Source organism: Nyctibius grandis, chromosome Z, assembly GCF_013368605.1.
Source record: "Nyctibius grandis isolate bNycGra1 chromosome Z, bNycGra1.pri, whole genome shotgun sequence".
Taxonomy (NCBI): domain Eukaryota; kingdom Metazoa; phylum Chordata; class Aves; order Nyctibiiformes; family Nyctibiidae; genus Nyctibius; species Nyctibius grandis.
In genome coordinates, this window is record NC_090695.1 from 28,923,995 (window position 1) to 28,944,699 (window position 20,705).

Sequence of the window (20,705 nt, forward strand, 5' to 3'; positions counted from 1 at the left end):
TAGGGAACTATGAAGCTCTGTTCACCAGGTGAAAGTCTGAACACCTGGAGAAGATCTCAGCTCTTGCAGAGCTCTCCTGCCTGATTCTTGTCAGGCCTTTTCTGTGGGTATTGCAGAAGTCAAGTCTTCGGCCCTGAATGTGGCAGGGCACGATTACCAGTCATAAGAATGTGTGTGGGCTACATATCCTGGAGAATACTCATTAATTTTAAGTAACCTACTGTTTCCATATCATTGATGTGGGTATTGGGGAAAGAAATTCAAAAATATTTCTGGTACATGCCTTGAGGGTGTACGGGGTGTGTGACTTTTTTTTGCTTTTTCTTTATTCTCATCCCCCTGCCCCCTCCCCTTTTTTTTTTCCTTCCCCAAACTACCGAACATGCAATGAAATCTAAAGTGTCCGTAGTTTCTTGTATATAAAGCATAATAATAGAATAAAACTAGGGTAGACATAAGCCCTCCTTCTAAGGAAATAAGATAACACAATAAAGATCAGATGCTTGACCTCCTTCTCAGAATTTTATGAAGGATGTTCAGTACCAACCATTGAGACTAGCAAACAATTTATTCCAGCTTTGGGCACTTCTATGGCCTCTAGTTCTTCAAGCAGGAATCAGATATCTTTGCTCTTTCTGCTAAATAAACTAATATTATTTACATTTTAAAGTAAATTTCTTAAACTTATACATGCTGTTGTAGTGGTTTTATAGTTGAATGTGCAAGTTCTGAAAAATCAGTTATAGTATGTCACAAGCAGTTTGACTGGGTGAGTATATTTTACTTCAGCTCTCATTAGGGAGAAAAGAGGTTAATTTAACTCTTCTGAACGAAATATAAGGTAAGCAACCTATAAAATTAACAAAAATAAATGGAGTATATTCTGCCTCAGTCATCAGATCAGCCAGTCTCAGCATCCTGTATTAAGACACTCAGAAGTTTGTCCCATTCTTGAGTACATGAATATGTATTGCTACTTTTTTTAGGGTTACGTGGTGCTAGCAGCCCAACAGTATTATAAAAGATATACCAAAACAACCAGTGGTGGTTGTTTTGAGACAAATGAGACCAAAGAGATAAAAATTTGTTGAAAAATATCAATCATCTGAAATTCCGTACCTTGCATATCTGAGATGCATACAGCAAAAGCTTCTTGTGGTCCAGCCTTTCCTTGTGTTTCTGCAGATAATCTCGTAAACTTCCATATGGTAAATATTCCATAATTAATCTCAGATTCCTACGACCTTATAAAACAACAACAAAAACCACACTTAATATTTCTGTCATCTTCCAATGACAAGTTTTGAAATATATTTACAAATTTTATAAATAGAAGTAATATAAATTAGTCTTAATTCTGACAAATTTATTATATGTACATCACTATGTAACTTTTCATATATTAGTTAACTGCATTTGTTCAGGAAATGCCATTTATTTAAACAAAATAATAATGTGGATATGCGTGATATACGGAGCACCGCTGATCAAGATCATCTCATCAATACTTTAGCTACTGTTGATAAAGCAAAGCAAAAGTGCCAGATGTATATATCTATGTTTATGTTATTCCTCCTCATTGCTGAGAGGAAACTCAGAATGGCAACTGACCTCAACTGGTCAGCAATTTTACCATCTTTAAAAGGTAGTCTGATTTTGAACCCAATATTCTTTTTACAGCAAGATCCTGGGCAGAACCCGTGCTTTCATTCATCAACAGCATCAAAAATTCACTCAAACACATCTGTTTCTGAAACTTTTTCCTGTCTAGTCTTTTACTGCATAGGCTGTACAAGAATTGGTAATATCCAGTCTGAGACATTACACTGAACAAAAAACAACAGTTACAAAATGGTTGCATTTTCCTACTTAACCCTAAATTCTTTTCTAGGAAGACTTTTATGCTTTTAAGATAAAGAAACTGGGTAACTAGTCAAAATTGTACTTTCTCTAAGTCAATCAAATAATGCAATTAGCTGACTGAATAAAATGTCCACCTTGTACTGAGAAGTAGTATACAACAGACACTATTTCCTTTGGTTTGTACTCTCTAAGTTCTGGTAAAGTTAGGACACAAGTCAGTGACTTTCATAAACGCTCACCTCTGAATTTCTCTGTACGCATACTTAGATGTACACCTGAAGGTGTATGCAATATAGCACATACCTGCGCTGTAGCATACTCCTTTGTATTTAACAATGTTATCATGCTGCAGAGATTTAAGTATTTCAATTTCTCTTTCAAAGTCTCTAAGGTGCTCTTCTGTGCTATGCTGCAGCTTTTTCACAGCCACCACCTCCCCAGTATTATCCTGCAGGGGGTCATACCGGCACATCTCAACGCTGCCAAAATTTCCCTAGATCACAAATGGAAATACTTGAATTAAAAACAAGTCCACATTGTTGTCTCTTTCTTAGTGCTTGTTCATACTGCTTCAGTGCTCACTGTATTAGCATTAAGGTGACCACAATGAATTAAGTGAAATGCCACAAAACCTCCCTGAGAAAAAAAGAGTTCAGGATCACAGGTAACAGTTTTACAAGGAAGCAAACAGTACAGGAGTAAAGGAGGACAAGGAGAGGGGGTGGTGTCCATTCATTTTCTCCCCCTTCTTCACAAATTTCCTCTTGCACTTCCAAACTGTCGTCTAAGACACTCCTTTTCCTACACTTGTAAAAGCCCCTACATTTACGTTCCTCTTGGCTCTTAATTCTCCTCTGTTGCTTGGTGGTTCTTCCCCGACTTGTTTCAATGTTCTACCTTCTTCCCTTTCTGTTTATATTTTCTTTATCTTCCTTTATGCAGTAATCACCTACCACTCTGTTCCTCTCCCTATGCTATGCTACCATTTATAATCAACAACCGACCATGTGCAAAAAGAAGTAGTTCTGCTACTTCGCTTTCAGGCTTGCTTTCACTAGTACTTGGAGTCAAATGAATATATACCTATCATGTCAGTAAAAAACATAAAACAGCAAGAAACCATTCTGGAAAAATGATACTTGGGTGAATATCTGCCAGCTGCACTTGTCATCTGTCCAGGCATGCTTTCACATAGCCAGGCTGTAAAGCCTTGCACAACTAGTAATCAAATGCTGATTTCTAAAGCCTAAAAAGTTCAAGACCTACATATATCTCAAAGAGATTACTGAATTCAGGAACTGCATATTCAGACTTCTCAGAATATGTCTGCGCAAAAAAAATCCAACCCCACTAGTTCTATGCAAGACTGTTCTGGACCATTTTTAAATGAACACCAAGTATTAAAAAAAAAAAAAAAAGTTATGTCAGAAGCAGCCATGCATTAGTGAAAAAGATTTTAGCCTTTTGGTGTGACTGGATTCATTGTAGAGTCAGCTATCTTTCTTCTACCTAATGATATTGTGAAACTGAAGAAAGATCTAAAAGGAACTTCATGTTGTGGTCAGATATGACTGGAATTAATTTCTGTAACAGAAGTTTCAGTGTAAATAATGTATATGGGGTCATTGGAAGATAACTGAAAAAGATAATTCATTCCTAGGCAATTCAGAGAATTTCAAAACATCCTACCTTGCCAAGTTGCTGTAAAAACTTAAGATGTCTTTCTTCAAATTGTGTTGGGTCCCGATCTTCAAAAGCACCAGAAAATCCAAGTGCTCCAATTCTCATATTTGGCAACATATCACTTTCTGTCAATAGCTCATAATCTGAGGGGTAGGAGGAAGAAGGGAAGAGAGAAAGGGAACAGGATGCACAGAGAAATGAAGAGGAGAATGAAGAAACTTATTACGATCATGGCATGTTCTACCTTTGCATGGCATACCCCCAGATCAGTAGAATATTAACAACCACTTCAATTTGTATATAGTAGTTTGCTGTCAAAGACAAAGATGTATTACGAAAAAGCCAAATGACTTGTCCTTACATATAGCAAGTCTTGCTTTAATTTCCCAATTTTCTTTTCTGCAGGCCTATTGTACTTCAAATTTAGCAATTATTGTGCAACAACTTCACTCCCGTAGAGGAGAGAAATGTAAACTTCACAAGGGCTTGTGTTAACATGCATATTCCACTTGGGAAAAAGAAAGATACCTATTTAATGTATTGAGAGGAAAAAAAAAAGAAAGTCATAAACATAACATACTTGGTTAAGAGACTAGAATGTTTGGGATAGACATTAATCAACCAGAAAACTGCTCTGAATGATAATGCTAACTTTTACTGTGTTCTCTTTTAGAACAAACTAAAAAGCAGTAACATAGTGTCCTTACGAACTTAGATTTCTGGTGCTACTTTGGAGAGGTGCCTACCAAAAAGGAAGGCACCATATGAAAATGAACCAATAGGAATCAGGGTTCTTTATGTCTAGTGCGTTCTTGTTGTATCACAGACTCACCTGGAGTGAACAAACTATTCAAGTCACGTATAATTGCTCTAAATGAAGGCCTGAAATCTGGCTCATAATCCATACAGTTGTTTATAAGGTTTGCCAGTTCTGTCCAGTTGGGGGCAGGAAGCTGGTGCCTATCTTCATAAAACTGTAGTTTCTGGAATTAAATAGATAAAAGTCATCTTAATATACAACCATGAAGAGTTGCAGAAACCTTAACATTCTCATCAGAGCGGCCAAAAAATACAGTTCTCAACCTAGACTGTTATCTTACCAAACGTACATCTGACCAATTTACATCAAAAGCCAAGGCTGACAATCTAGCAAGACTGGCATAATTTAGAGTAATCAGTTCAGAAATTCCCAGTCAGTTACTAGTGGAAGATAAGAAAATAGAGAAAGACAATGGAAAGATAGTGTCTCCTTTGTTGGTAATTTCATAAAACCTCAACTGGATGGGTCCAGCAGAAAATTCTATCCACCTGTGAGCTGGCTGAGCTCCTCCAGTTGTAAAAAGCTTCATGAGTATTATGAAAGAATGTGGATTACTACAGGAGAGGAGGGCAACTTCTGAAATACCTAGGTATCTATAAGCTAAGTCTAGGTAGACCTTGGAGCTTATTGTAAGAGCTGATTACAACACCTGAGAAATCAGATCAGGCTTTGTGAGAAGGTAACGGTCCATTTATAAAAACAATACTACAAATCTTTTTGTAGCGTAGTAAAGGGGACAACCTTTTTGCTTCCAACTAAGGAAGCAAATACATAAGAAATAATATTTTTATGGAATGTGTTTTCCCTCCACCCTCTGCCCCTAGTTGAGACAAAGTTAATGTTTCTGGTTTAGCTAAAATAGCAGAATTGTCTGCAACATATGAAGCCTTACAGTATTTAAGATGTTCAATTACTAGAATAATGCCAATTAAAATCCATGTACATTGTTACGAATACTTTTTGTTCAAAGTAATACACTGTCGCAACAAAGCAACAGAAACATGAACAAGATAATACTGTCAATGTTGTATTTTGCCCCATAAAAATCAAAACAAACATAAAACCAAACCTCAAATCATCACTTCTGATCATTATCTACCAGTCACAGTGTCCTTTTCCTACTGTGGTCATGGGCCACACCTCTTTACAGGCTGATATAGTTACAATAGCATATGTTTTAAATTAGAAGTGTCCAAAGAACTATTATGACTGCAGACCCAGTAATACTTACTCTTGAAGAATCCAGTGCACTCAGAGGTTTGTCTCCTCCACTGCAGATTTCCCATAAAGTAGTGCCAAAACTCCATTTGTCTGTGGCCAGGCTTAATTGTTTGGGATTCTCAATACACTCGGGTGGAACCCACGGTATTCTCTCAAGAAGAACTGTGCAATCACACAAAGCAAACATCATATTAAGCTTAATAATAAACCCAGAAAATTCTATAAGATATTTGATTTAGTAAAAATTACTTTAGTATAAATAGGTATTTCATTCTGTAATGTGCTATTGATACCTTTCCAAGTTTTTGTTCCTGCCTAAAAAAAACCTACGGAATATGTACAAAAATAATATTTATGAATCAGAGTGGAGGACCATTAGTTTTATTGAAAATGAGCCTAATGTTATAAAACTGCCTTAACATAATTTCCACATTATATTTTTGCTCCGACTTCTGTATTTCCCCCAGTGTTACCACGATTCAGTAGCTACCACAAAGGAACTAGGTGGCAAAGAGTAAAAAGTGCTTTGCTAGTGGTTGGCACATTATGGCACAGCAAAAGGCGCCATAACAAGGAATTTCATACTATTTGATTTTTAAACCTTGGATACTGATTATAGTAACAAGTTAAAAGATGGTATTGTGCTGATGTAGATTTAGAGCTCCTTAAAATGAGATCTTGTAAGATTAATGTAGGCTTCTCATTTTAAAAGGGAGAGTTTAAACAGTTTAATGGAGAATAATGACACTGCATTGCTTATAGTCTCTTAGATGCATGATTTCTTTTGGCATGTCTAAAATTACCAAGTATAAAGTGTGTTCATTTTTCCAAAATTATTAAAAAGTCTAGATAAAGAATAGTAAGGTTACTTCAGTTTCATTAGCATAACAATTGTGTGCACACTTTTCATTTCTTTTCATTTAATTAATTTTGCTGCTTATAAAGCATTAGAACAGCCTCAATGGCAGATGATAATCCAGTATGTTTAGCATTATCAAGTAGCTTCAGGTTTTCACCAAGAAATGCACTGAAGATGATTTTCAACTGCCAGGCAGCATTTTCAAAAGTGCATTTACTTTCAACTCTAAAAGCTTCTCCAAGCTATAAAATACAACAATTTAATCTTGATCAATAATAGGATACTAAGTCCAGCAGCTGCCTGCAGATGCAACAGACTTACTCATGGTACATTATAGCATACTAGTAGTACTACCATGAAAAACAAGTTGAAAATGAGAACAGCAGGAAAAAAAACCTCACACAATGGAGAATTGTGGCTTTATTTCCTGTAGCTATTTTCTGATAAAGATGATACACTCAAAACTGCTGACTAGGACTGCAGAGATTATTTTGAAGTGATGGATGAAGGAATTTACTGTAACAGAAGTACCTTAGATGGGGGTCAGAAAAAAAAACCCCTCAAACTTATTTTTCAAGTCAGAAGCATTGAACAAGAAAGCTGACACAAAGACTTACTATCTCTTGGCAAAACTGTAATACTGATGCCAGGATCACTTAATTTTATAAATGGAAGGTTTCCAGACTTCCTGTCTTCCTCTCTGATAAGCAAGATGTTTTTTGCACAGACGTTCCCATGAACAAGGCCTTTATCCTCCTATGAACAGAAATGCATCTTTTACATACTGACAAAAAAAATTTTATGGTTGAAGAGATATTTAAAAACCAATACTTTACAGCATGAGGGAAACATCAGCAAAGAAAATAATGTGCATAGATTAAGTTGATCAAACTTCAGACATTTCATCAGTTGCTCTGAGTTATAGTTTCTAGCCAATTTTCATTCATTTTAATTATCTACCTAAAGTTTCGAGTTTAAAACTATTTGATGTACATTAGCTCAGAAGAATACTGATCCATCAGTATCACAGAATCACAGAATCAACCAGGTTGGAAGAGACCTCAGCGATCATCGAGTCCAACCGTTGCCCTGACACCACCCTGTCAACTAGACCATGGCACTAAGTGCCATGTCCAGTCTTTTCTTAAACACAGCCAGAGATGGTGACTCCACCACCTCCCTGGGCAGCCCATTCCAATGCCTAATGACCCCTTCTGAAAAGAAATTCTTCCTAATGTCCAACCTGAACCTCCCCTGGCGAAGCTTGAGGCTGTGTCCTCTTGTCCTATCGCTAGTTGCCTGGGAGAAGAGGCCAACTCCCACTTCACTACAACCTCCCTTCAGGTAGTTGTAGACTGCAATAAGGTCACCAAATGACCCATTTAAAATTAATATAAGAACATTTAAACTCCGTTAAAGGGAAGATTCATCTAATCACATAGCCTGTCTCGAATAATGGCCTGTATGTTGAATTAAACAGACTGTAAGGTTAGGACCTAATGCACAAAAAGAATGTACTAGCAGTTTGAACAGTACAACGGTTTCCCCTCCCAGGGGTTAACTACTAACACTATCAGGAAACAGTTTATGTTCAGCATCATGAGCTGAGGTGGGTAAACCAGGAAGGACCAATTCTGTGGGGAGGTGAGAAAGTCACTGGATATATGTTTTTTATTTCACAATAAAACATAAAGCATGAAAAAAGAATGGGAAATTTAATTACACTTTCTGCAAGATACAAAGGTCTGTCCTTGGCTATCCACTATCTATCTGGTATATGCCCAGGCTATTTTCAAATACCCTCCAGAGTTTAAGAAGTAGGGTAACAGCTCAGCCATTCTACATGTATTAGCCTGAAACAGTTGAATTCAGCCATTAAAAAAACTGAAGAATAAACCACTTACCAGAAAATGCATGGCTAATGCCAACTGTTTGGCTACTTCCAGCTTCCACAAGATATTGATAAGATTTTTATTCTTTTTCAAATACGTGTCCAAGGATCCAAATTTTACATATTCTTGTACAAGGATGTCTGATTTAAAATGGTAAAAAGAGTAACAATTAAAACCAACAACAAATAATGGAATTTTAGGACAGATTCATTACTCTAGTGCTACCCATCTCTTTCTTTGTTATCTTGTCAGTGAACAAACTATAAATTTGAAGCTATATGACATCTGAGTATTGCCACAAATATTCTACATTCTTTATACTTCTTCAGGGTGTGAAAGTCGCCTAATTTCTTCTCAAATGCAAAATTACTAGATTTAATAGGTTTTTTAGAGTAGGTTTCCACCTTAACACATCCAGTAAGCATCCTTCCACCCTTATTTGAAAGGCACAATAAATAACATAACTTCTGATAAAGCATAGTAGTGTAGAGCAGTATCAATGTAGTGAGTCGAATAACATTCAAGTCATTCATCACTTCATAGCTGTTTACAATCTATATTCTTAGTGAAAAATATGATGCCTTGTTGACAAGATACTCTTCTTGAAAACAGACTAATATTTGCACAAAAAAATGGTGTATATATATATATATGACATATGCCTCCATGCAGCCATCCAGCAAACAACCCGAAAAACAAGATTTGTTTCATAGTACTGCACAGTCTTCATCAATTTCAATACAACAATTTCAAATTGCATGACCGAACTCTTGCCTTCAGCTGTAAGATGTTCACATTGCAGTGTTTCTCATTTAGACTCTAAATTTGATTACAACAAATAAACTGATTTTTATAACAAATTCATTTTATAGACAGCAAACTACATTTTTTTTTACAATTACATGAAGCAATTTCCATCAAATCTGTACATCAAGTGTGTAATCCACTGAAAAAATAACAGCCTCTCTTCCTATTTCTTTGTAACTGCCTCTTACTAAACTGTAATAAACCTCTTGCCTTCAGATATAGAACCATCTATACAGGGCAACTGTGATCTAAAGGAGAAATAAGTAACCATATATATCTTTAGATTTTTTTTTTTTTTTTTTTACATTATACACTGGATCTACCTGAAATTTTATGTACAGTCCCCATGCATGGTACAATAAATAAACTAGAAAAAACACTTGTGGGCATATCTGCAAAACCGGCGTAACAAGTTCTTGACCAAATGTGCTGCTATGCCTTTTCCAGCCTCCTAAGAGAAGCAACTCCTGATATAGAATTCACCCTCCCTTTTGCAAATTCTTTCTCTCTTAAAACAGGCGATCATCTACACAATAAGCTTATATAGTTATAAAATGCTTCCCTTTGTTACAAATCTGTAATCACAAAAAAAAATACGGTTTTAGGGCAAGCTGACTGCCCAAAGACTGAATGAAGAGGAAAAACTACCAAAGTGAGACCCAGCAGCGCATATTTGAAGATAGCACACATAAGCATGTAATGACCATCCAAAATTAATACTTCATTACAAGATGTTATAAATGTGTTTCAGGTGTTCTTAAAAAAAACCCTTATTAATACATAGTCACAATGCAGTAAGCTAAACTGAAAACACATTCTACTTCTGTAGACAATGCAAAGATTTTACCTTTGTTAACATTTTGTGGTATTTTTGTTGAAATAATGGGACCTCGTGTTTTCAGAATGGGATCTCTAAACCAAAGCTATACTTGTGCTCACAAAGTCAGCACATGGGTGGAAAAGGGTGGCAGTTTCTGTGTTTCTGATCACAGAAAATTAAGATTTTCTTGAGTAGCCAAGCACTTCCCTTTCTAGCTAACCACAATTGATACAATGTAGGGGTGCAATTTTCCTGGTATTTCAAAAGCTCGTTTCAGAAGCTCAGCAAAACTTTTCAAAAGTGAGATTTTCAGATAGAACAGACATGACTGCGAGTCATTTACAGAGGTTACTATTCACACTGACTGTATTGACACAATTTTTCCATTTTCTTTGTTATCACCATATTAACTAGTTCTCTGATGCCAAGACTAATATTACTGCAATGTGAACATATATTGGGTGTCCAGCTGGGGTGACAGCTTGTTTTGGTGTCGTCCCCCGTCCCCCACTTTTACCCAGAACCAATGGCAAACTCTAATGACAGCTGTATAAAATTAGTACAAAAAGATAATTAATTTCTACTTACTCTCCTCTCCACATACGCAGACTCCATAATTTAACACCAAATGTTTGTAAGAAAGCTGGCTCATCATACTTGCTGCCTCAAAGAAGGACTTTGAGGAAGGAGAGAGAGAGAGATTGAGAGAGAATAAATATCAGTGAAAACAAAACCCCAAAACGTTACATGATTTCTAATAAATGTGTATCTCCACATTTTAAAAAGCATCTTTTCTCCCATGTCAGTTAACTGTAAAGTAAACCGCAGACAAATTCATGACACACTATTCAGTTTCCAATCCATTCTTTCATAATGCACTATTCAGTTTCCAATTTATTTCTTCATAGCACATTACTAAGTTACGAAGACAAGAAGTATTATCACTCATCCACTACTGTGAGACCTTACCTAACCTTGTCAGGAAGGTTTCAAATGCTTTTATTTCTTTAGTCTTTTTTAAAATTCTCTTCAGTGGCATCTCCAACTACACTTGCTTGTGTATTGATTATTCACTCAACAAACAAGGTCAAAATTAGCTCATTTTCCCCTTCAGGTGCCTATATTTGTATTTCTGTACCCTTAGTCCTTTCAACAACTGATTTTCACTTAACTTTAGAAGGTATGTATATTACCCAGCTTATTAAAATTAAAATATGGGTTACAGTTACTTTATTGTTTTCAATTGTCAAAAGTGTATGGCTACACTGCTTATTAATATTAGCTTTAAAGTCCTTATAACTAAATTCTCATATACACTATCTTGGGCTCAATTACATTACCAGTGTACTACTTTTTGCGCAAAGGCATTTCAGGTTTGCTCACAGCTTCACTCAAACAGTGATAACTCTAAGCGAGAATACAGATCATTCTACATATGGCAAGTGTTTCTCATACATAAATACTTCTGATTTTTTATGACTTGATGTGAAAAGTTGATTTTACTGGTGAATCAGGATGAGTCCAAAACACTGAAGATAGTTTATCAAAAGAAAGTAACTTTCCGTAAGTGTTGGTCCCTCATCTGTACATAATGAATTTACTGGTAAAGGCAATTCTGTGGCCATACCACTTCTCCTGTGATACTTGTATTGTACAAAGAAACTGTTCGCTGGCTGTCAGTGGGTAGCTCTGAATTCTCTGATGGATGGTGGGGAGAGAAGAAATAAAGTAAATAGGTGTACTTCCCAAAGCCAGTCTCAAATCCATCCTCCCAGTGTCACAAGGCCAAGAACAAGCTTGGCTCAACATACAACCCTCTACCATATAATAAACACTCGTTTATTGTAAGAAAAGTAATGCTCAGCATAGCATGGACAAATGTTATACAGCAGTCAACAATTACACCAACCTCAGAGTAGTTTCTATGCACTTTATCCAGCACTTTTAAAAGAACTTCAGTTTGATGGAGCTGGCCATAGTCTCCCACTTCTTTCCTTACACCTTTGAAAATCTTAGTAAATGTGCCTTGTCCAAGACTCTCCTCCTAGGAGACAAGAAGGATACAGATGTGAAAAAATGAGAAATCTTTGTCTGTTTTGCAAAAGATCTCTTAAACAGCCACCCTAAGTAATGCATACGCAAATCTTTACAGCTAGCACACCTCTAGAGTCAGACTGAGGGGACAAGGAAGCAACTGTATCAGAAACAGCTTAAATCTTTGCTTATTTTTTACTGACTCCTCAAGGATCTCAGAAAAGAACTTGCTGCAAGAACCAGAGAGGAAGGAATTGCTGTTATTAAGATGTATTTAGACATCCCCAGAAGTAAACAAAACAACTGCTACTACAGTCAAAAGTTATTCCTATTTAATAAAACCCCCATTATTTGTATTAATGGAAAATTTAAAAAATATATCTTCTCTCACAACTCTAACTAGGGAAAGATTACAGCAAAAATCTCCTAGCTCAGATAAGGGTCTTTTAAACATATACTGAGTTTTTTAAAACTTAGGGTGTATTAAACCAACCATCTGCAGTGGAAGAAGCAACTAGTGGACTTACGAATATCAAGTCCTCATTCCGGATTTTGTGAAAGACCATCTGGTTGACATTATTGTGTCTCTGCAGTGTAGGTGATGAAGGTACATCAGAAACAGTATTGCTTCTGACGACTAGGAGATTTGATTTATCTGAGAGAAGAAAGAGGGTGGGGAAAAGAAAAACAAAGTAAATTTGTAAAGTAGAAAACTAAACCAGTATTATTTCAGACGGATTATCAATTAGAAGCTGTTAATCCAACAAAAAAAAGGTATCACATTGAGATCAGTTTATTCAAAAAGCCACACAGTATTTCATTAATCAAATTCAAAGTCTGATTTTTTCTAACCAGCAAAACATTTAGGTCCATTCAGCTATAAGTTTCTTAAGTACTCCTACTTTTGACAAACATTCTGAAAATATTCCTGCCTCCTTTCACATTTTAACTTCTGCTGTATTTGTAGTAACAATCAGGGATGGAAAAGGGGGATGTAAGTCACCTTCTTATTTTATATTATGAAGTCATTCTGTTAAAGACATGCATATCTTTCTGATGCCTCTTTAAAGCTTTTACATATTTTTGCCCCGGCAGCACTTTAGTGATCCTCATTGCCTTATGTTTACCGGAGTAATTATTCTTCAAGTGATTTTGAAAAAAGGCCCTCCATGACGTACAGCAGGTCTGTTAGTAAAAGTAAAGCTGACAGGTACCTACTTGTGGGTATATGCATGCATGCATGTGCAATTATATTGATTCAATAATTTACAATTGTGATGCAAATACATTCTTGGTTTTGATGGAAATAAGGTTACAAAATTATTCTCTGTAATGTGCCTGTGTATTTACTTGTTGAATCTTTTCTAAGCCTTTGAATCCATTGTCTAATTTAAATAAAATTTGAGAAAGGTAAAACTGATACCAACCAATCTGTTCTCTCAAGTTTTTGTTTAAACAGGGACTTGGATAGAGACAAAGACTAATATTAACTGTAAGTAGTACTAAAAGGGCAGACGTTATCAGAACTCATAAAGGGGAAGAGATTATGAATATCAAAGCTAGGAAAAAGCCTTTTCTGTAATTTCAAGAAAAATTCACTCCTCAGGCAGGAGCTCTATTCCATGTGTATTTTTCAGCATGTTAAAAAGAAGTTGAAATCACACTGCAGCCTTGGCATAGTTCAGCTAAGATGTCAACAAACAACGAAAGAAATTGACTGGCATTGTTGGTTCCATTGCTCATGGAACCATCTTCTGTGAGAAATGATACATTTAGTAGCTCTTCCCTTCTCAAAATGTGAAAACAACTGAAGAAGAAATGCTGCTGCACACAATCCGCTGCAATTAAGAAAGCAGTTTTGCTTCTCATCATAAAACTGGCTACCGCGATTCTTTCTGGAAGACCATCTTATAACAAAGTAAAATTTGGCAGACACTAGGACTGAAAACTATGACTAAGAAGGTGAACAAATAGGTCGGTGAAATTTAAAACAAGCCACACAAACATATATCTCTACCTACCTAAGAGTCATTTAATGTTAACTTATTTTTAAATTTTTAATCTAAAAGCTGGAAACCCTTCTGCTTAGAAATAATCTCTTACCTTTTGGTTTTGGAGGACAGCATTTGATGAACTGGAAAATTATGCTGTCTGAACGGACAGTTTCTGTCTGGTAACAGGTCAACAGATCCTTAAGATTACCAAAACTTCTCTTGGTTCCACTGAGATTATATTCTCCATTCTCATTCTTTGTAATTAAGCAGTGCTTATAATCAGTGGTATTCTCATGCTGCAGAGATTTTTTCCATTAAAAATAAAATTGATCAATATTTAGTATTTGAAAGCTTAGTTAAATGTATAGCACTCTACTAATTAAAGAAAGAATGCTTCAGGTACACATTACCATAATTCGTTATTTTGTTCTCACTATGTAATATTGATTCTGAGAAAACATGATTCTACTCCCATCACTAGAATTAGCACGTTGATGCTAGGAAAAACAAATGTTATGAAATCTGCAAAGGTGGAGCTGAGAAAACAGACAATGGATCATAGGAAAAATCCTTCAGAGCTAGTAATGAAAGCTTCTTCACCCTTACATGGGGTAATATCAAAATAAAATTTTGTTGGAAGCAATAGCGCAAATGCTCATACTCCATGTTCTTTCGGCAAGCATTTGGAGATCTCAGCTGTATTTCTATTTTTCTGTCATCTACAGTACAGTTCTAAGCAATTAGTTCCTAGCACAGATTTTCAATATGCACTGAATTATTTTTACAATGAGTCTTCAAAAGATCCCATTAACATTTTTAAACAAGCAGAGCACTTAATAGTGCTTTCATGATCCTTCACGTCAACACTGTGGAAAATGTTCCAACAAATTCTGAGTCTCAAAAGCCTAACAGCTTGCCCAGAAAGACTCAGAACAAGAAAAAAAAAATGTGGCGAGGTCACTTAATGGCAGGCTTAACTCACAAGCTTGACTCTCAGACTTTGACTCTCTAAGCTTGCTCAGGGACTGATCTCTTAGTCTAAAAAATTCCCTATCAAACACACTTCACTGACTGGACATAAAATTTTTCTGAAACTGATCTTAAAATGGCTGTTTACTTCTCCATCCACACATCAAAATTATTTTGTCATTTTCAGAGATGTATATATCTCTGACAGCATTTAGCAAATTTGCTAGCTTGCTGCAAACCAGCAGGAAAACCCAAGTATTACCTTCCCTAGTCAAAAACCCAAAGGCAGCTCTGTTAATTTAATTAAAGAGAAGCCCATCCATGGAACAAGATCATGCAATTATGTAACAGCAATATTAAAGTACTGTATTATCACTAACTGCAGTCTCACAGAGGAGAGGTACATCTGGTTCTTTAGCCGCGTGAGAATTGCAGGCATTTCAAAGGTGGCTCCCACTCTAGCTAACACCAGATATCCATCAGGAGATCTGTGTTGCAGATTTTTAACTAGGCAAGGTAGTACTTGGGTTTTCCTGCTGGTTTGCAGCAAGCTAGCAAATGATCTGGCTGGCCCAGCACTGGGGCTGGTGACAGGACCCAAACCCAGAAGAATCTGTGAAGGAGAGACACTCTCAGATCACCATGGGCTGTATACTCAGTTGTAAGCCCTATCTGAGTGGGGGGAGGAGAATGGGGTGGGTGGAAATCCCATGAAAAAATCCAACTAAAAAACCCCCAAACCTTAAACAAAGAAAAAAAAACCACCAACCTCAAACCACTCCACCACCCAAACATTTACTACAATCCCAAGAGCCACGTCACCATCCCCAGAACTCTCAAGCTCTCTTCCCTCCACCTGTCTTGTTCTCTTAGCCATATGGTACGTGTCATTAGCAATTCTTTACCATACAAGTATTTTGATGTTTCTCACAAGACCCTGAAAGCTGGCCAATCTGACAGAAGTAGCTATAGAATATATACATCAGATAAACATTCTGAGGAGAAAATTCAGAATCATCTACTGAACATCCTAGGCTCATTATTATAACGCAATAAAGACTATACAGGTACTATCTAAGGCAGAATACAAACCTCTATAGCAAAGGTGAGGAAGTATTTTTTAAAGTCTTTAGGACTGCAACGAAGAACGTAGAAACCAGTCTGATTACCCGCTTTCTTCAGTTTACTGATAGCAAAGTCCATGCTATAGTAAAAACAAAACGTTTAATATTGCATAATTTCAAAATCCAGCAACGTCAGAGATTGGCCAATGAGCATTATTATCAGATATCTAATATAACAATTCAAACTGTCAATTTTTCACAGCTTCCTTTGAGTTAATCTCTTTGTCCCTTAATTTTCCATTATTCAGGGTGACTGCTTATGTAGAGAGCAGTACATTAAAAATTCTTAATACTGAAACCACCACAATTATTTATTTGATGAGAAATCTTACAGCCTAAAAAAGTGTATTCCCCTAGGCTTATGATATCACTGTCAATATCCATTATGGAAGAAGCTGTGATAAAACTGCCTAATAAATAAGCTAAAATTAGCAAAATCTTTGTGTGGGTTTAACTTGGGAAAGGGCTAACAAGAAAGAGGAGTTGAAATAAAACATCACTTATTACTTCAAGAACCAATTTCCCCTTAAACGAGCCTTGCTAAATGTCTATCCGTCTCAGGGAATGAGGAATAGAATGGCTTGGAAAGGTCTAGACTCATTGCACATCCTTCTGAACAGCCCTAAATAAAGGTCAATATACAACATCAGTCATTAGTGCAGGAAATGTGATTAGGACACTGTGTCGTTCTCCATCGCTCTCCTCTATCTCTTCTGAAGGCTATAACACCTATCCTCTTTCTGTCATTGGGAAGTTTACAGTACTATTCTGTATTAGCTGAGTAGACAGTGCTAGTTTCATGCAATATATCTTGCATATATCAGCTTTCAAGCTTTCTGTAACTAAAGCAAATATCCATTTTATTCTGCCTAACAAAACATTTCCAAGCTCCCATGTGTGCTTCTGCAAATAATAAACAATAGTATATGAACTACTACAAAAAATTTTAAAAATTTCAATTAAGGTACTAAATTCTTCCTCAAAAAAAAAACGACAAAGAAAGCAAACAAGGAGACAACATTCCTTAAAAACAAACAAAACCTCCAATTTATGTGGCTAGCAGTTTACTGCAATCCTTGCTCAAATACTGTTCTCTGAATCTGCCTTTTTCCCCTTGGCAACTCAGATAATATAACTACTAGAGGCTGCAGTAAAAACATGAGATCCTCTGTCTACGACACTGTATGTTGCTGCCATGATAGTAACTATAATTCTGTAAAGTCAGCATCATGACTTTGACGCCTGTCTCACCTGAGAATTCTAAGAGGAATTCTAAGGGAAGAAAATTAAATCCAGAATCTTCCAATCTGTTTTCATAATATGTCAAGAAGGCATTGTATTTTGCAAAGTTAAAAATAAGAGGGAAAATGTAAAGCATTTTATGTTGTATAAATGTAATAAATACACATTTCAAGATGTCCATCATGGTTCACAGTCTACTAAAGTTCACCTTTCAAAAAACATACCACATTGTTATATTGCTAAAAAATTCCTTACAAAATTGGTCCATGGCAGTTGCTTTGGATATTCTCAAGGACTGATGGTGGTGCTACTTCTTTGCAGAGATAATGGTGGGCATCCGCAGTTAATCTGTAATATCCATCAATTAATGATACGAAGGAGAGAGCTTCTCTTAATGACTGAAATTCAGCCTCCTGTTAAATTGCCAGGGGAGAATAAGGAGTACAGGGGGTGGAAGGTGGGGAAGGGGAAGGAGGGGGAGAGAAAGCATTTCAATTTTTAACAGGCAACACAAAATTCCTGGATATGGTAATGGTATAAAATATATAAATATATGCATACATTAAATATATCCCAATTGTTTTTTACTACTGTTTCTATAGTTCTACCTTCCTGATGCCACCCAAAACTTGTTAGCAATCTTCAATGTTCAAAATTAAACACAGACAAAACAAATCTGCCATAAAAAACTCCTTACTCTAAATATATGAAACACCAAAGGAATTCTGACAAGAGGGAACATTTGAAAGGAAAAAACTGAGTAGATACAACTCAGCATGGCAGACATCTACTGCACTGGCAATACAGTGTTATTTTTTTCCCCTAAAGAAAAGCCTTGGCTTACCAAAGATTTATGGGGCTGCCTTCAAGTAGCAAAGAAAAATCTCTAGGAAAGTACCTGCCTGAAAATTTAACTAGTGGTCAGCAAAAACTGGCATCCTGAGTTGGATCATATATAGAAGCTGACCTTTAACTACTATGAAGAGAGTTAAGATGGATGGAAGTGGGGAGAAGAATAACATGGTCAAAGGAAAATGGGGTGTGGAAGAGGTCTATGCAGAATACGTTGAACAGGTAAGAGCAGGGCAAAATTAAATCCATCTGTAACAACATATTTATTACTGTCAATAAAGGAAAATAGTTATTTTTTGTAATTATCTATATTTTCTTAATAATATGACAGTTGCATTAGAGCATTAAAGGCTGTCTTTGCTTCAACAGAGAAGTGTTACTCTACCATCTACAGAGTCACACTAGATTTCATTCAGTAGTGTAGCCCAACAGAACAGACTTTAGTACATGCTGCACAAGTTTGCCCATGACACTGGGGACACACTTAGTAGCTGAACACAATTCCTTGGCAAGTTCTTTGCTAGACAGCAATAAGAAAGCTTTTGATGACGTCCCAAGTATTTGTTTGGAGACTTCAAACTCCTCATTAAAAGAGGACCTGGAAACAACTCTCTATCCAGTTGTTTCACCATGATCAGAAACCCCACACAAACAGACCTTCAAATCCAGCCATTTTAATCAATCCATGTATCCTAGAACTGTGTAAAGGACATTTCTATAATGAATTATACTAGCTGTGTAACAGGTTAAACAAAATCACAAATTCTCATTTACACAACAGCTAATTCAGGTGTGTAAAGTGTACACACACAAACCATAAGCAAAACAGCAGCTACTGCACTTCTTCCTACTCTGCCTTACTCTTCAGTAGCTTTTTAGATAAGCTTTTAGAAAGTCTTTACTCTCAGAAGCATATGCAGTGAAGTACCTAACTACCACTATTGAGAATTTTTAAAGAGAACTTTAGTGGCTCAAGATTAAGGAAGCCTCCTCCACCAATGTGAAATATTACTATGCTCTCAGCATCATAGATGCACATCCCAGATATTCCAGCTACTCTTATGTTTCAATAAAAAGCCTTGAAAAATTTTCAAATTCTTAACAGGTCATTAATTCTATGCCATTAATGCAGGAAATGAATGTGAATCACAATTCTACTACAAATGAAAGTAAACCATATGCCTTTTTTTAAAAAAGCATCATTAGAGAGACAATAAAACTAGTTAATGCTTATTGAAATATTTTTGGAATTTTTAAAGATTATTTTTACAGAAAAGAAGTACATAAGCTGTACACGGCTCTTTCACATACACACAGAAAAGAAAGCTCTCTGGTCACAGAAATGCCTGAGATGGGGAGCCCTAAAGGCCCACAGATCAGTCACGGAGATAAAGCAAGAAACAACTTGTACTGGGTTTGCATGGCAAGGTTTTGGTAGCAGGGGGGGGCTACAGAGGTGGCTTCTGTGAGAAGCTGCTAGAAGCTTCCCCTGTGTCCCACAGAATCAATGCTAGCTGGCTCCAAGACAGAACTGCTGCTGGCCAAGGCCGAGCCCATCAGCAATGGTGGTAGCACCTTCGTGATAATTTATTTAAGAAGGGGGAAAAGTTGCTGCGCAACAGCAGCAGCCGCCGGACAGAGGAGTGAGAATATGTGAGAGTAACAACTCTGCAGACACCAAGGTCAGTGAAGAAGGAGGGGGAGGAGGTGCTCCAGGCACTGGAGCAGAGATTCCCCTGCAGCCTGTGGTGAAGACCATGGTGAGGCAGGTTGTCCCCCTGCAGCCCATGGAGGGCCACGGTGGAGCAGGTGGATGCACCCGAAGGAGGCTGTGACCCCATGGAGAGACGAACCCACGGTGGAGCAGGTTTGCTGGCAGGACCTGTGACCCCGTGGGGGACCCATGCTGGAGCAGTCTGTTCCTGAAGGACTGCACCCTGTGGAAGGGACACACACTGGAGCAGTTCATGAAGAACTGTACCCTGTGGGAAGGACTCACGTTGGAGAAGTTCGTGGAGGACTGTCTCCCGTGGGAGCGACCCCACACTGGAGCAGGGGAAGAGTGTGAGGAGGAAGGAGCGGCAGAGACGTGTGATGAACTGGCTGCAATCCCCATTCCCCATCCCCCTGCGCCACTCAGGGGGAGGAGGTTGAGAAAATCAGCAGTGAAGCTGAGCCTGGGAAGAAGGGAGGGGTGGAGGGAAGGTGTTTGTAAGATTTGGGTTTATTTCTCATTGCCCTACTCTGACTTTTGATTGGTAATAAATTAAATTAATTTCCCCAAGTCAAGTCTGTTTTACCTGTGACGGTAAGTGGTGACTGAGCTCTCCTTGTCCTTATGTTGACCCATGAGTCTTTCGTTGTATTTTTCTCCCTCTGTCCAGCTGAGGAGGGGGAGTGATAGAGCGGCTTGGTGGTCACCTGGTGTCCAGCCAAGGTCAACCCACCATACAACTATGTGACAGTTATACCTGATAAAAAGCCTGACTCAAGCGCAATGCTGGAGTTCAAACTGACACAACTAA

At 37.2% G+C, this 20,705-nt stretch overlaps 1 protein-coding gene across 6 annotated transcripts in view; it reads right to left on the reverse strand.

Moving 5' to 3' along the window:
* JAK2 (Janus kinase 2) overlaps nt 1–20,705 on the reverse strand; it is a 96,914-nt gene that overhangs the window by 14,842 nt on the left and 61,367 nt on the right. For all 6 annotated transcript variants that reach the window (XR_011050042.1, XM_068422514.1, XM_068422516.1 and 3 more), the window contains 13 exons: nt 17,584–17,741; nt 16,055–16,166; nt 14,103–14,289; nt 12,527–12,654; nt 11,875–12,009; nt 10,554–10,641; nt 8,351–8,478; nt 7,064–7,202; nt 5,598–5,749; nt 4,379–4,529; nt 3,553–3,689; nt 2,167–2,356; nt 1,120–1,244 (listed from right to left, as the gene is read on the reverse strand). Coding sequence is in view for 5 of the 6 variants with exons in the window: in XM_068422514.1 (XP_068278615.1) it covers nt 1,120–1,244; nt 2,167–2,356; nt 3,553–3,689; nt 4,379–4,529; nt 5,598–5,749; nt 7,064–7,202; nt 8,351–8,478; nt 10,554–10,641; nt 11,875–12,009; nt 12,527–12,654; nt 14,103–14,289; nt 16,055–16,166; nt 17,584–17,741 (1,830 nt within the window). In the remaining variant the exon portion in view is untranslated. The remainder of the gene's footprint in view (nt 1–1,119; nt 1,245–2,166; nt 2,357–3,552; nt 3,690–4,378; nt 4,530–5,597; nt 5,750–7,063; nt 7,203–8,350; nt 8,479–10,553; nt 10,642–11,874; nt 12,010–12,526; nt 12,655–14,102; nt 14,290–16,054; nt 16,167–17,583; nt 17,742–20,705) is intronic.